The sequence below is a fragment of the Eublepharis macularius genome, chromosome 16 (assembly GCF_028583425.1).
Source record: "Eublepharis macularius isolate TG4126 chromosome 16, MPM_Emac_v1.0, whole genome shotgun sequence".
Classification (NCBI taxonomy): domain Eukaryota; kingdom Metazoa; phylum Chordata; class Lepidosauria; order Squamata; family Eublepharidae; genus Eublepharis; species Eublepharis macularius.
This window is the reverse complement of record NC_072805.1, coordinates 48,939,722-48,956,516: the sequence shown is the minus strand read 5'-3', so window position 1 is coordinate 48,956,516 and position 16,795 is coordinate 48,939,722. Positions and strand designations below refer to the sequence as shown.

The window sequence follows — 16,795 nt, the reverse complement described above, 5'->3', positions numbered from 1 at the left end:
TCACTCAAAAATTCTAAATTCAAGTCAAAGATTTCTGTTCTATATTGAAGTCTGCCATGTTGGTCCAGGTAAAAACTCCAAATCCCCCTCCACAATGAAAGCAGGTAGAGGCTTTTTGTTTGGTTAAAGCAGTATGTAAATGGCTGAGTTTAAAAAAGGCCCAAAGTCCTCCCCCACTGGCACGGGGGGGGGGGGCAAAGTAGAGCCCTCCCTACAAAGAGGTAAGTTTGCCCTTCCCAGGACTCCTCAGTGGTTTTCCTACTGATTTTCAAAGAGCTGGCCGGATGGCAAGGGGATTTGAAGCACCTTGATGATGGGATTTTTACAGCTAGCCCCAAGGAACACCCTTCCTGAAGCAGACCAGTCCAGATCATCAACTAAGCCACTCGTGTCAAGCTCAGTTATGGAAGTAAAACTGAGCATACCTAGGAATCGGCCTAGCAATAAGAAACCTCCACAACCCACGGGTCTTATTAAGAACAAGATGGTTCCAGAATATGCAGCTGCCCACCCTCGCTTTCCTCCTGGCTCCAGAACGGATGACACATCCGCCAAAGTCCTGCTGCAGAAATCCAAAGCGCTGCCCTCCCCGTGTTTCGAGGACAAGCCTGCCTTGGCCCTTCCCTTGACAGACAGACCGAGAGAGCCTGCAGAGGTTCTGCAGAGGTGGGAAACAGGCACGGCTCACGTCCACTCGTAAGCCCACCGCTGCGCCCCATCACATCCCTGCCATTCCAGCCTTACCCAGCCTGCCCCCCGACACAGGCACACGGCCCAGGAGCCCCCAGGAGAGCCCCAGCCGAGCAGGCTTCCTTCAGTTCAGCCAGAGGCTGCCTGGCCCGCGACGGCAGGAGCCCCAACCACACGAATCCACGTACGGTAAGTGCCCCCCCACCCTCCCTCCCCAACACAACCCCCTCACCTAGAGATGGGGCCAGGGAGGCTACGGGGTTGGTGGGGTCCAGCTGGAAGCTGCCCATCAGGAAGGGTGCCTCGGAAGCGGCGCTGTCCATCTTCAGGGAGGGCAGGGCCATGTTCTGCGCCAAGTAGTACTGGTAGAGCTCGGCCTCGGCAGGGAGGCTGCCCAGGCCCAAGTGGCGGCTGTGCTGCATCTGGCTCATGTTCTGCTGCAGCAGCAGCATGTTGTGCATGTGCTTCTCACTGGTCATGTGAATGCGAAGGTTCCTGGCCACGTTGGTCTCATAGTCGCACACCTCGCACCGCCACGTGGGTTTGCTTTTTGGTTTGGTAGGGGAGGGGGCCCCACAGCTGCTTCCCATGTTTGCCGCGGCAGCGGCGGCTGCAGCAGCGGCAGCAGCAGCCGCCGCAGCCCCGGCAGAGTGGCTGAACACTTGCTCCCCACCCCCATTCTGCAGGTTCTGCATGTTGTTGAGATGCTTGTCGGACTGCATGTGGATGCTGAGGTTGCCTTTGGTCGTGGTGGAGTAGTTGCATACCTCGCACCGGAAAGGCTTGTAGCCACACGTGTAGCTCTCGCCCCGGGCCAGCCGTGGGTGGGGCTGCCCGCTCTTGCAGTAGGCACAAGAGCCTCCCGGCTCGGGGTGTTTCTCCTTCATGTGGGCCTCAAGCGTCTGCTGGTACTTGTAGTGCCAATTGCACTTGGGGCACTTGAGCGTCTTGCACGAGTTGCGCGAGTGCATCATGGTCATGTGGCCGCCCAGCGACCGCGAGGAGCCCAAGACAGTGTCGCATTTGGGGCACTCCACCCCACTCCCCGAAGGGCACTCCCCGCCCCCAAGCTCGCAGAGGGGCCCAGAATGCTGGTGATGGGAGAGGCAGCTCCCCTCCTCGCCCTCCGCACTCTCATTTGGTTCCAGCAGGGGGGCATTGTCTTTATTGGCACTTTCGTCGCTGAAGTCCAGCCTCCTGCCACCCTCACTGCCTTCACTGTTAAAGCTTAAACAATTCTTCCTGTTTGCACCATCAAAGACAAAGGAAGAAGCAGAATTAGAACTAGAAGAAGCCGTGCCCCTGGACAGGCTCTGGAGCACGTTAGGCATTATGGGAGAAATGCTTTGGTTTGAGAGAGCAAGCTCCTTTTTGCTGCCGCCGCTGCCGCCATCACTTGCCACAACCCCAGACTCCTTGGGAGGCCTTATCTCCAGCTCATCCTCCAGCTCACTTGGGAACAGCCCTTTGCACCCCTCCTCCTCCTCTTCCTCCTCCTCCTCTTCCTCCTCCTCCTCCTCTTCCTCCTCCTCCTCCACTCCCTCCTCCACTCCCTCCTCCTCCTCCTCCTCCACTCCCTCCTCCCCAGCTAGCTCTGCTTTCTCTGAAAGGCTGTCCTGGTTGGCCAGTTCTTGCTTTTCACACTCGGCCAGCCCAGGGTCCTTTGCCTCGGAGGATTTGGTCGGACTGGAAGCCAGTGGGCCCAGAGGGACTGAGGTAATTGGGGTCTTCAGAGCTGAGCTCGTTAGCCCGCCAAGGTTCAAGAGGGCCCCAGGTGCCAAGAGACATGACTGGGGCTTTTCAGCTCCACTGGCAGCCCCCACTTGGGTACCCTCTTCCCCTTCCATTCGAATCCCACTGAATTTGCCATAGAAACCGTGTCCCGGGCCTATGAGGTTAGCTGTGGAAACTAAAGGGTGTGGAAAGTTTTTGTTTTTTGGTTCCAAGAAGCTGATGAGAGGTTCTTTGTCTTTGCCTATCCCTTGGATAAGAGCGGAGATGTTCTTATTGCTAAGAATTTTCCGCTCCTCCTCACTCAAAGTCATTCGATGGTCATGCACTGCATGGGTCACAAACGAGCGGACGTACCCAAAGGACAGCTTGCACAAAAAACACATCAGGATGGGCTTCCGCTTCCCATAGAGCACAAAGCCATCAAATTTGGACAGGTCCACATTATTTGGAACATCTTTGGATACGCAGGAACTTTTGGCAGAACCGTCGCTGTTCAGGTAATCCGTGTTGCTTTTGTGGCGCACATCAAACACGCGGAAGCTGTGCAAAACAGGGCTGAGCCCTGCCAGGGTCGAGGTATCCGGGAAGGCCTGATCCGAGCCCTCAAACCACTTCCCAAAGGATGAGGCTATGTGGAAAGTGTTGATGATCTGTGGGTAGGCTGGCGCAGCAGAAGTGGGCTCGCTTGCGTTGCCCCCCGCACTGGGGAGAGAGTTCAGAAAGAGAGGGGGGAGAGCCCCACTGCTGGTGCCGTGGCCAGCCCCACAGGCCCCCCCGCTCTGGCCCAGCTGGCTGAGGCTTTCCACAATGTACGCAGAGCCATCGGGCTGGTAGACGATCTCCCCGGCCAGGTTTTCCACGTCGCTCTCCTCCTCCCCCCCAGTGTCACTCCCGCTCTCCTCTGGCAGCGGGAGGAGCAGCGAGCGGGAGCCCCCCGGGCAGTGGTGCTCCATGTAGGTCTGTAAGGTGGCAAAGGAGGCGGCACATTCGTTGCAGCTGACCTCCTTACTGGCCGGCTCGGCGCTGGGGCCAGAGGCCGCAGCCCTGTCTGCAGAGGGCTCGCTGAAAGGAGCCCGCTGGCTGCCTAGGGCTCCGTGGCTGTCTGCCCTAGCCTGCTCCATGGCACTAGGCTTGCTGCCGAGCTCAGTCCACGGCTGGTGCGGAGGAAGAGCACGGCCATGGTCCTTCCCCGAGATGATGGGCGAGTCACAGCCTTCCATGGCGAGGCCTGCACGGAGTGTTCATTGCACCCAGTATGGCTCGGACCTGAAGGCAGACACAGAGAGGGAAGGGAGAAAGAAAGAGAAAGAGGCAGGTCAGTCAGGAGGAAGCACCAGCTGCCTTTTCACACAGCTCCTGTCCACTACCAAGCCTGCAAGAGACAGAGAAAAGAGGGCAGAAGTTCCCAAGGACCCCACCCGCACCGCAGCAGGGCCCATTCGCAGACACCCCGGCCTCCTTGGCCACTGTGAAGAGCCGAGTCCCGATGCCTCCCAGGACCCACAGGAGGTGGCTGGGCGCTTGTTTCCCCCTTGGCAACAGGGGCAGCAGGCCTGCTTCTCATTCCCAGGGCCTCCAGCTAGCAGGTGCCAAGTGGCAAGAACAGCCTATGCGCTTGGATCCTGAATGAGCTTGGAGTGGCCTTCATGGTTCCCTCCCCCACTTTGCCCTGAAAGAGCGGTGAGCCCAAGGGAAAGGGACTGGCTCCAGGCTGCCCCACTAACTTCCAGGCCACGTGCAGGGCTCCGAACCAAGGTCAGGCTCCCTCAGTCACAGAACTGCAATGTGCTGAGGGTACGAGAAAGCCATGCCCTGCCCTGCCCTGCCCTGCCCTTTGTGCAGTCCATATCCTAGGCTCCTTCCTTCTCCTGTGATTACTGGTGTGTGTGTGTGGGGGGGGGGCAACAGAAAGGAAGGCTTTGTACAGCACTGGCTCCCCACCTCTACTCCTTGCCCTCCCTGGAAGGTGCTCTTGCTCTTAAGAGCTGCCGGGGGTGGGGGGGAAGAGGCAAAACCCCAGGGGCCGGTGAAGCCGCAAATATTGTGTGATTTGTGTTACGTGCATTTGGCTGGGTCTGGGCATTAGGGAGGGCAGAGAGAATCCTGGTCTGGGGGCTTAGAATGCCTCGTGGCAGCCCTGGCCACCCACCTTTTCTTACGCCACTGAGATGTACCTGGACTGGGCACTGAAGCCCTGTTTTGTTCACACCGTCCTGTGCCCACAGCGACCACACCACTCAGGAAAGCACGGCTCAAAAAGAGTTTTGGCCCCCCCAAAATGTGCTCTCCGAGGACTCATTAGGCACATGAATCCCCTCTCCCCCCGCAAGCACCAGCCTGAATGCCCCTTAGAAAGGCACGGAGCCACTTTCAGCTTCATCGGATAGCTGCACAACAGCAGGCAGGGCGCTCTTAGGGAACACAGCAGCCAAACTTCAGGACCTGGAACCTGACTAGTTCCATCCACCTACAGCAGACAGAGAGGAAGTGAAAGTCAGGAGGGGAAACCAAGGACAAAGAGGCTACCGCCCTGGGGGCCAAGTCCCAGGAAAGCTAAGGGCGCCCCCCCCCCCACCGCCCCAAGGCAGGGGCAGGAGTAAGAGGCAGGGGCTATCAGCCCCTCCTGCTTTCTTGGTGGGGGGAGGGCTGCTGAAAGCTGAAGCCAAAGCAAGTAGGGGAGCCCAGGGGAGCCCCTCTCCCAAGGCCCACCAGCACCCCGCAGCAGCCAGAGACTTCCCAAGACCCCCAACTGCTTCCATTTTTCTTGCTACTTTCCTCGTGGTTTCATTTCAGCAGGGAAGGCGCAAAGGAGGAAGAGGCGGGGCCTCTTTGCTGAGGACTACTTTGCCTCCTCCGGGCTCAGGTTCCTTCTGAAACCTGAGTGTGGCCAAAGGCTTAAGGCAGAGGGCTCTTGGCCCCGTCTGTGGCTCGCACTCGGAGATGTCCATCAAGCCGGCCAAAGAATCCAGGGCTAGCCTGAGAGGTACTGGCTTTGATTTTTTCCCCCTTACGCACTGCTTTGTTTATGTATTATTTTTGCGGTGGGCTGCTTTGAGTCCTTTTCAGAGAAAAGCAGGATATAAGGACTGAAACGAACCCTCAGGCTGCAAAGGGACCACAAGGTCAAGACGAGACCTCAAAGCCTTCCCACCCGTTTTGAAGCCTGACACCAACCGGGCAACTCAACAGCTCTCCTTGGATGGAGGCACGCTGCAGCGCAGCCCCCCAGCCCTCAATGAAGCACGCCGCCGGCTGGCACGACACTGCCTAGGCCAGGAGCGGGCGACGGCTTCTCTGGGGCGGCCCATCACCGTCCACCCTCGATGGAAGAGGCCTGCTCCATCGTGCTGTTGGCAGGGGCACATGACGTCTTCACGGCTTCTCAGTTCTCTGCAGGCCTCTCTAGTCCAGCAGGAGGAGAAACCTTCGCCGCTTTCTTGCAGGCATTTCACACTTGAAAAATTTAGCAAGGGAGTGGCGGCCAAAAGCTTTCACCAGGGGGCAGAGGCACAAAAACACAACTGGCTGCCCAAAACGGAGAGCCAAGAAGACAAACCAGCCTCCTCAGCAGAGCTGCTGATTGGCTGCAAGCGGCCTGATTGACAGCTTGGGCCAACAGGGTTGGCAGGGCTGATGGGGCGGGAGGGTTAACAGCCTGATTGTAAAATCAATGTCATAAATGCTTGGTAAGTTACAGGAACAAGCGGGAAGAGGAGGCTGCGATTGATAAAGGACTGCGGCTTTGATGCTGCACTAGGGACTTGTTTATTGACAGGAAAGCCAATCTCCTCTGCAGGCCAGGCCAGGCCAGAGAAACCGGCAAATGCTTCCCAATTAATTGGTGGGCTCTTTGGCCTCCCGGCTGCTCTGACTGCCCTTCCCCCTCCCCAGCAAGTTAACCAAGGAAGGCAGCAGCCCCTGCCAAGGCTCTTGTTCCGTCCCCACCCCCTTTACTTGCTTACTGGTTACCAGCCCAAGACCTTGGGAGCCACTCTCTCCCAATCAACTGACCTCACACATAATAACATCAGCTTCCATGGGACGTGCCAGTTTGGCCACGGCCCCCCACTCGGGAATGCTCGGGGCATCCAAAACTTGTAGTCAACTGAGGAGCAGCAGCCAACTGCAGTCGCAAAGCCCAGAATGTAACTCCTCCATCAGATATGCTGCCACATGGGTTTTCTTCCTACCTTGTATGTTTGCATGCAGTGTTTGCCGCCCTCCTCTGTTCTACAATTTCAGCCCAGCTCAACTGCATTATTTTGTCTTGCTGGAAATCCTGGCTGTTAGACTGAAATGTTATCATATCTTGTAATTCGCTTTCTGATTGCCTGATGTTATCATATTTTGTAATCTGATTTTAACATACTCATCATTCACCTTAGGTTGCAGTGAGAAAAGCAGACTATAAGTGAAAATAAATAAATAATATCTGCACAGACAGGATAACAGCTGGCCAGCTGCAAACAGCTGCACTACTGGGAACATGGCTGCCTACCATGGTGACTCCCAGATTCTCAGTTAAAATCCAAGGGACCAAACTTCCAGCCCAAACAATCGGTGGAGAGTGGAAAATAGAAATGATAATAATACCCACTCAGGCCAGAGGAGGATGCCCAAAGCCCAAAGCGCTGTCCGGACTACTCCTCCTCCTCCCATCCATCCATCCATCCATCCATCCTCTTGAGCTCCCCCAGCCATGAAGGGGATATAGGAGGCAGATGTCAACTGGGCAGCTCGATTAGGGCTCCGCCTGCAAACGCGGCTCCCCGTAAGATCAATGCTCTTCCATTAGCGCTGCAAGTGAGAACCCAAAGCCCCCCCTCCCCCAGAGCTCTCTCCCCAGCCTGCCCTCCTTTTAACGCTGCCCTACTCCCCACTGCAGCTCCGAGAGTTCCCACAAAAGAGGCCAGGGCCAGGCAGGAGCAGGAGCAGCCCTGCTGGATCCGACCATGAGAGGCCAGCTAGGCCGGCATCCTGCTGCACGAAGCCCTGGCCAAGCAGATGACCTGGAGGGCCAACAAGCGGGGCGGAGAAGCGAAGGCCTTCCCCAGCGCTGGGATGCAGAGGTTCCCTTCGGGCAACATGACTTGCAGCCGTCGATGGGCCTCGGGCCACGCTGAACCCTTGAGCAGCTGGAGGAGGAGCTTCAGAAGGGGCTTTCTAGAGCAGGGGCGGGGGGGGGGACTTCCCCTTGCCTGCCTTCCCCAGCCCCTCCCACACCACTCTTTCTTTGTGTCACCGGAGAGAATCCTGCCTTCCCTTCCCTTCCCTTCTTCATGGTGACAAAACCCAGGGAGCTGCCAATGATGGACGAGCTTGGCAGAAATTCCTCACCCCAACCCAATTTGGCATTTGGACTGGAGAAGGGAACCCATCTGTCCCTGACCCTAGTTTTCCTCATGTGAAACCGGAAGAGCCCTGCAAGGCCACAGCCTGTGAGGGAAGTGAAATGGCAGCAAGATGTCTAGGAGGCTTTTCCGCTCCACATGCAACAGCGCTTGCGATCATCAAGAAGCCACCACTAGCCCTTGGCGGCAGGGAGGAGCTGTACGCGAGAGGCCAGCGCGTCTAGCCATGGCTAGTGAGCGGGTCACAAACCCCCACAGCCAGCATCTCTGGCCCTGTTCCAGACGCCACACAATCCTTCCACCTTAGCGCTCTTTCCGGACAAGCACAAACTCAGACTGGAACGGAAACCTGTCAACTCAGCCCGCTGGACAGGAAGGCCCAGCAAACCTGTGCTGTGGTGGGACGAGCTTTTGCCCGTGTCGGAACCGAGCTTCCACTGACCAAGAGAAAGGTGTATCTTTCTCTCGGAAAACTTTCAGCAATTAGTTCTCAGACCTGTCAAACAGATTAAGTTCTTTGAACCACCTGTTGATCAGTACATTTATTTTATATAGGGTTCGATACTGCTTTGCAACTCCTTATCAAACACACACAGACGCCTGTCTAGAGTTTATTTCACTTTATTGAAAATACACCCTAGTTTTTTAATGAAGCAAGTAATTAAAACATAAACGGTTATTAATATAAATCCTATAAAAACAGAACACAGAAAGGCAATAAGAAATAAGTTTGCTAACATTTCCTAATAAATTCCAAGTTTAACATAATCAAAGTTTCTATGAAATGCATAGGTAAAAATAAGTTCTCTCCTAAATTCTCTCAAGAGATTTCTTCCATCAGAGCTCTGACATTCTATCTGAATTTGCATTTTTATAAGTTATCATATGCAAATATCTAAGATCTTTTTCATGTGATAGCACAAACAAACAATAATTGGTCTGATGCTTCATTGAATATTCATAGTTTCTATTGCATAACCTTCCAATTAGTAAAAAATGACATTATACTCAAACTTGCAAAACAAAACTATAAATCTCTGAGAAATGACTGAAAGAGTTGAGAGATCACTATTGGTTGAATCTCTGATAGATGAACAATTATCTCGACAGAGTCCACTATTTTAATTAAGTGTCAAAAGATTAAAGCACACCTGTTAGAATTACCTAACACTTAGAAAAAAAAACACAGACGGTTCACGCAAAGTTTGAAAGTTCATCTAGAATGCAAGTACATGGCCTGGTACTGTTTAGTATTGATTATTGCCATGTGCTTTTATCTATATTGGTGCAACAGTGGTGAAGCAGAAGTGGGGACAGAAAAGACCGGGGCAGCTGCGGAATGACCTGGAAAGTCTGAGAGGGAACCAAGGGGATCACAGCAAATCTTCACCCGCCCCCGGCAGGGAACGCTCTTGCCTTGGTGAGAACAGCTGCCGGCAGGCTGCTCTTGCACAAGGACAAATTCAGCCCAAGGCTTCCTTCTGAGCTCCATAGAGGCAAGCCCGCTTTCCCCTTGGCGGAGGCGGCACTGCGGATGGGCAGCGGAGACTGGCAGCCACTGCAATGTGAAGGCAGTGAAGCTCGAGGCAGGCTGGCCAGCGAGCAGGCAGCAGTTCGGGCTCAGCCTTATCATAGCCCTAATCTCAAACAAGGCCTCAGCACATGCATTTTTAAAAATACCAGCTTTCTGGAGCAATGAACAGACAGATAAAATCTGGAGGAATCCCGAGGTTTGCAGAAAAATCTGAAGTTTTTTTCATTTAACCCTCTCCCCAAACACGAGGGAACCAAGGCTTGCCTGGAGCAGACCTCAAAACTTCAGAGCAAAGAAATGCTGGCAGAGATGCAGCAAATAACAGTTGGCATTAGAACAGAGATCTTTTCTAAAAATCAGATGGAGAAAGCAGGAGGAATACTAGGGCAGAGGCGAGTTGGGGGCGAGGGGTGAAGCGGCGGCAGCAAGGGCACGTCTTGGCACGGTCAGTCCCCAGAACAAAGAGCAGGGCTGCAGCAGGAAGTGCATTCCCTGCGGCTGTGCTTTCTTGCCACCCCCACCGCCGTCCAGCTACTGATGGGGGGGGGGGCGGGGAGAGACAAAGAGGAAATCAGGATTTGGGATCAGACAAATAGAAATACAAAACCCTGACGGCTGAAAAATGACTCTTGCCCATCAATTTCTGGATTGTCTCCTACATGCAAAGAAAATTTGTCAAGGCCTGCCCCTGGCTGCCCTGCAGGCACACACCCTGACCCTTGGATCCTAACGTTCAGTTTTTCCTGTAGAACTGGAAACGGCACAAAAGACGAAATGAAAATCATTCTGGGAATGAAGATCTCGCCTAGAAGCAAAAGCTAGACTGTTTGGGGCTTCTTAGTTTAAGAAAACACACAAACCGTGGGTGGGGGGGGGGGACACATTTATAAAATTTTGAATCATATGGGGAGTGGATAAGAAGCGTTTTTCACCATCTCCTGTAACACTAGAACAGGGCGTCAGCCATTGCTCTACACAACAAATAATTATCTTGTGGTATTCACTGCCACAAGATATACAACAGCTCCTGGAAGAGATCAGCCATGATCCAAGAGAGAAACAGCAGCAGATTTCCAAGGAGCAGATGCCAGAGACCCACAGCACAGGGTATATCCTTCCTCGGCTCAGCACTGCCACAGTTTAAGAGTGCTTTAAAATACTTGTATCTTGCACTCTACATCTATTGATCCCTACTTAAGGCAGCTAACTGAACAAAAGTTTCCAAAAAAGATTACAACACAACAATAAAAAACAGGTCAGCAGCATGTTAACAATTCAAAATACCTACAATTCCATTTTGCTCTTTAACGCTAAAATCACTAATCTAATTTGCATAATGTTAGCTTAACTTCTGGCACAGCCTTTTATCTTTGCCAAGCATATCCCCTGAAATAGGTGCCAAAGCCCTGCCCCGCAGCAGCATCCAAGGGCGAGCAAAAACACTCCAGTTTGCCCGCGCAACCACGCTCAGGAGAGACACTGTCTGCAAAAGGGCCGGTCTCTTCCCAGCTAGCAGGCGTGGCCAAGACACCCCACCTCACAAAAATGTTCAGCGCCACTTTTTCACTCCACAAATGGATCGAGTGTTGCATGAAGCAGCAGTATCTTCTGCCACCGTTTCCTCTGGACAAGCCCCACGGTCTGAAGGCAGAGAGTTCCTGCCGACCACCAACGTGACTGCAATTCCAGAAGGGCAGCCCAGTTCACCTGCGTGATCAAAATGAAGCAGGAGTCGTGGGGAATTTATTCCAGCATAAACTTTCTTGAGTTAGACCTGCCTTCGTCAGGCACATGAAATGTTTGTCTGTTAGACAGTTGAATTTATACTGCACACTACTCAGGTTTCTCAAATCCCCAAAGCAAAAATCCATCCAAAAATGGCTTTGGGGGGGCATTTCCATGATTTCCAGAAAAGCATCCTGTAAATTTCCATGGTTATTTTCAGGTTCGTTTCCAGGCCGTGCCTCGCCTGTTTGAGCAGACCGGTCTTCAAAGGGCTTCCTAGAAAAGGGGAGACGGCGCCTCCTCACGCACTGCTGCTTGCCAACCTGCGGCGATGCCATTTTTCTCATGCTGACTACTGGCAAGAGAAGATGCCACGTGAAATGTTACAACTGGGAATTCGGAGAACTGGCGGAGCGCTTGTTCTAATTGGCCAGCTCAGCTGCGGGCAGGAAGGGGAGTAACTGACAAGGCAGCGTGAAGCTACGGCGCATGGCAACTGGATGGTTGGTCACAAACATGAGCACATGATCTTTCCACAAAGCTTTCCAATGCAGGTTGGGGCAGGGGGGGGGGGGGAGAATGTGTTTGCACTTGACCAAGTAACAGAAAAACTAACTAACCATTAAAGTTAACACAAGTTGCCCTGGGGACTGGCAGCCATATAGCACCTGCCAGTCCTCAGGGGCAAAATTGCTGTGGGGCCTGATTGGGACCACAGCACAGGAGGAGGAAGGAATCTTGCCTTCCCACCTGCATCATCTTCCACAGTGGAAATAGCCTGCGGGGCGGGGGGAGGCGGGCACAGATGTACAGAATGCCTGCACACAGCCAGCCCAGCCAGCAAACGCCTCCCGCCACGCCCTGCCTGGCCGAGCGAGGAGAGTGAAGGTCCCCGGAGCACAGGCTGCCCACCCCTTGCCTGCCTCCCTCCCTCCCCGGTCCTGCTGCCAAAGGCATGCTTTCACATACCCCCTCCACCTCACCTTCATGCCAGTCTGTTATGCCAATATAGATTAAAGTCATATGCCAATAATCAATACTGAACAATACTAGGCCTAGCCTCTGTACTCTCCAGATGAACTTTTAAACTTAGCATGAACTTTCAGTGTATTTTTTCTGTGTGTAAGGTAATTCAGCAGGTGTGCTCTCATCCTTTGACAATTAATTAAAATAGTGGACTCTACCGAGATTGATGTTCCTCTATCAGAGATTCAACCAATGGTGATCGCCCAACTTAACTTTTTCTTGACACTTGTCAGAGATTTATAGTATTCTCTTGCAGATCAGACTATGACATAATTTTTTAACTAATTGGAAGGCTGTACTATGAAATTATGAATATTCAGTGAAGTGTCAAACCAATCAATATTTGTTTGTGCTATCATGTGAATAGACCCTAAATATTTGCATATGATTAGGTATATAATTGCAAACACAGAAAGAATAAGCAGGGTACTGATGAAAGAGATCTCTTGGGAGAATCTAGGTGAGAACCTATTTCTACCTATGTATTTCATAGAAACTTTGAGCAATGTAAACTTAGGATTTATTGAGAAATGTTAGTGAATTTATTTCTTATTGCCTTTCTATGTTCTGTTGTTATAGGATTCATATTAATAGCCATTTATATTTTGATTACTTGCTTCATTAAAAAACTAGGGTATATTTTCAATAAAGTGAAATAAACTCTAGATTGGTGTCTGTGTGTTTGATAAGGAGTTGCAAAGCAATATTGAACCCTATATAAATAAATGTACTGATAAACAGCTGGTTCAAAGAACTTATCTGTTTGACAGGTCTAAAGACTAACTGCTTTCGGCTTCCCCGGAGAGAGATCCATCTTTCTCCTGGCAAGTTGAAACTTGGTTTTAGACACAGGCAACCGTCTTGTTACAAGTCACCCCAAAGAGCAGCCAGTCCACACACTCCAAGCCAGCCAGGGCCTGGAGGCCACATCTACCCACAGGTAATAATGAGGCCATCATTTCCTGCAGGCAGCCCAGCCTCATAGCTTCCCAGAAACCTGCCTGCCAGATCGCCCTCCATTTTCCAGGTCGTGGAATGAGCTCTGCCACTTCTGATGCCCGTGGCAGGGACATTAACCAGAAGGTCTGCCGGGTGGCCTGGAGCTGCCAGTGGGGTGATGCCAGCCAGGTAAGTCCAGGAGTGGTCAGGTTCTTTCTTTCCTTTTAAGCCAGCAGTCACCTCCTTCACGCATCTGTAAAACTGGACGACTTTGTCTAATCCCCTTCAAATCTGGGGGGTCCTTCAGCGTAGAGGGAGGTCTACCATGTGTGCAAATGTTAACTTAGGGAATGACCAAGAGAGAGTGTAGAAGGCCACTGATGACACACGGCCACATTTATTACCCTGAAGGGTTAAGTGGATGGACCCCATTTCGCTTATGTCCTCTCCAGCTCATCCACACAGCACTCTGAATGTGGGTGCCTTGTACAGCTCCACAACAGTCCTAGTCATGCTCCACACTCACTAGCTGTACTTTGACTACTTAAAAAACAGAACTCATCACTGTAACATACAGGGCAGAGGTTTCATTTATTTGGAAAAAAATTTACCCCATCACTCCTCCTTCAAAGGGTTCCTGAGGCGGCTTCCAGGTTGGGCTTGACATGGCATCAAAACAGGCACAAACAAAACCACCACCAGAAACAACTTAATATAGCCGCCGCCACAAGAGAACCTGATAGCACCGCAGCATCTTAAAAGCATCGAGCACAAAAAACTCAGAGATGATGCCCGTGTAACTAAACCATGCTGACTACATCCACTTAGGAAAACAGCCAGACGCCTGAGAGAAAGAGGGTTTGCACACACAGCCTGAGACAGAACAGGCTGGGCCCCAGGCACATCTGGGGGGAGAGACCTGGCCCCGGAGGCCCCGTCTCGGCAGCCGCCCCCCTCACTTGGGAAAGACTGGAGGGGGGCACAGAGAACGGCCTCCCCCAGGGATGTCACCTGACAAGGGAGGGGGGCACATGGGAGCAGGCAGCTCTCTCAGGACGACTCCCATCCCCAACAGCTGAAAGCTTCAAAGGGCAACAGCAGAGCCTGGGGCTGTGCCCAGAAGCCAATGGGGACTCTTCCAGTGGAGCCCCACAGGCCGGCAACCGGGACCGCTACCCATCCATCCCCCAACCCAGCCCAGCCAGCATACTTGTTGCTGCATTTTGCACTGCCCGGCGCTTCCAGTCCGTCTTCAAGGACAGCCCCTCGTACAATACACCGCAATCGTTCAATCTGGACATGACTGGAGCATGGATAAATACGGCCAAATGTAGCTTATCAAGGGAAGGCTGCAAAATGGCCTGCCAGCTGGGTAAAGACACTTCAAATCCCAGAGCGGGCGACAGTCTCCCTAACCCTGAAAAGGCATGCGTCGCGGCACCACCCAGGCTGCAAATCCAATCCTTTATGGCGAACATGGAATAGGCTGACTTGAATTCTCCCTAAGCACCACTCTTGACTACCACTGAAGCTTAGTCTCGTCTGGAACAAGCATCAGTGTATTTACCCTCGCTCAGGATTTCTCCTGACTCATCTGATTAGGATGAAAGATCAACAGAGATCAACAGAGTCTGGGCACATGGAAACCCGGGACAGCCCCTCCCAGCAGCTTCAGGACGATGCTAAACAACATGGGGGGGTGGGGGGGTGGAGCCCTCTGGAGACTGCAGTGCACGAGTGCCACGGGTTCAAGCAGCTACCCCCCAGACCACCCTCGGGCACAGGATCAGAGCACCGCAGCTGCGGTCCCATCTCAGCCAGTCACCCCAGAGGTCAAGGCCAAGGGAGACGACCGCTACGGAGGGGTGCAGAGGGAGGCTTGCCGCCTGTTCTTTATTTCAGAAAGTCGTGGAAAAGACAACACGCACCTTCACTGTGGAAAGTAACTTTAATACTTCACAAGGTGGTACATTCTAATGAAGTCCGGGTACTGTTCTGACGAAAACAACACGTGGGTTCTTTTAAGGTCTCAAAAGGTCTTCTTCATTTTGGAACTCTTCAAGAGGCTACCCCAGACAGGAAAACCAACAGGGTCCCTCCATCAGGGTGACCAAGGCCGATTCTGCCCGAAAGCCAGGCCCAAGCGGCGGCAGGGATGCTCTTCCATTCAAGAGTCCTTGGAGTTGAACAGCCACCGCCAACCTGAGCCCCTGGCCCTCAGAGAGGGTACACCGAAGGGGCAGGGCAGGAGGCTTTCTTCTGCGATCTTCCCAAGAGCCCTCTCTCTGGCACTTCCGTGAGCTTCTGCACAGCAGCGGGAAGCCCGGCTTCCGAGGAAGGGGGCAGTTTTCTACCCTACCCCACGTCTTGCTCTGGGCTCACTCAAAAACCCCTACATTTCTGGACCCCGGCGCTGAAGGGGTTAGCACGTGGCTCAGCTTCCTGCTAATTGTAGAGTTTTATTTTTATTTCTTATTACTTTATCCCACGCCTGAGGAGATTGTATTACCGGAACTGACACAGCGGGAAGCAGCAGCAACCCTACAGTATGCGGAGCCCTCTGAGGAGGTGATGCAATTTCAGTTTCATTGATCAGAAATCAGCAGCGCAGCCAATGATGGGAAATTCCATTAAGAGAAGGATGGGGCCCCAAGGCCCCCTGCCCAGCTCAACAAGCCTTCCCAGAGGTGAGGTGAGAGGCCAAGCCCCCGCCCCCCCCCCCCGACAGAAAGAGCAGCCCCGGACGTCTCCTCAGGCCCCTGCTCACGGCTGGTAGAAGCAGCAGAGTGGGTCAGGCCCATCCGATCTGCAGGTCACATCCCCCAGAAGCAAAACCCAGCCCGCCTCGCAGGGTTTGGGTGCGTCTGAACCATGCCTGAGGCCTCTGGTTTTGAGGAGGAGAAAAAGCGCCTCCATAAATCCCGACCTCTTGGCCTCAGGAGCAGGGAGGCGGCTGCTCTCTCTGCTCTGGGAGAAACGGTGTTACGGCACCCAAAGCAAGCCGGGGTGAGCCACAGGCTGGCAAAGTCCACCCATTCCCTGCCCACCTGAGTGCTGGGAGCAGCGTCAGGCCTCTGCCAGAACTCACATGGCCAAAGTCCAGCACTTCCAGGGGGCCCAGAGGACTCGGGCAGGGCCCTGCGGCAGCCCAGGGGTTAACAGAAGCGGGCCGCTCTCCCACAGCTGTTAAGGCAATCAATACCACCGAGATACTCAAGGAGCATAAGCCACATTATTGATTACCAAGCAGATGATAAAACTGTTTATTATGATAATTGCAGGGGCCCTGCAAGAGCACCTCAGGCTGCCTCCGGTCCCTTCCAAGAAGACTCCCAAGAACCACCAGGCCCAAGGCAGCCAAGCCAGGCGCCTTGCCTGGGCCAACCAGAGGGCCCAAAACGAGGCACTCGAAGCACAGCGCGGAGGGGGACGCCACGCTCCATTGTCGCACGGGGGGGGGCAGCACACAACCCACCCGCCCCCCCAGCCCCCCCCCCAGCGATACAGCCAGCAGGAAACGTCTCCAGCCCCTCGGGTCCCCTGCTCAGAGGCCCACGAGACCCAGGCGGCTCCCCCCCAGCCACAACAGCCAAGGGCCCCTCTCCTGATCTGGCTTCTTGGCGCTTGCCTGGCCTCCGTCCCTGAAGCCGCCCGCTCCTCCTCTCCCTTCCCCCCACCAGAGGAGTTTTCCAGGCATTTTTTTTTAAAAAAAATGGTAACTAACAGGGTGCCACAGTGTCCTTCGCCCAGTTGTTAAAACTGGCCTGGCAAGGCCCTCTGGTGGCAGGGAGTGGGG

At 53.5% G+C, this 16,795-nt stretch overlaps 1 protein-coding gene across 2 annotated transcripts in view; it reads right to left on the bottom strand.

Annotated features, from left to right (window-relative positions):
- The window catches only part of ZFHX3 (zinc finger homeobox 3), a 136,393-nt gene that overhangs the window by 84,878 nt on the left and 34,720 nt on the right, over positions 1–16,795 (bottom strand). For both annotated transcript variants that reach the window (XM_055000204.1, XM_055000205.1), the window contains exon 2: positions 923–3,690. In XM_055000204.1, coding sequence (XP_054856179.1) covers positions 923–3,644 — 2,722 coding nt within the window. In that variant the 5' untranslated portion in view covers positions 3,645–3,690. The remainder of the gene's footprint in view (positions 1–922; positions 3,691–16,795) is intronic.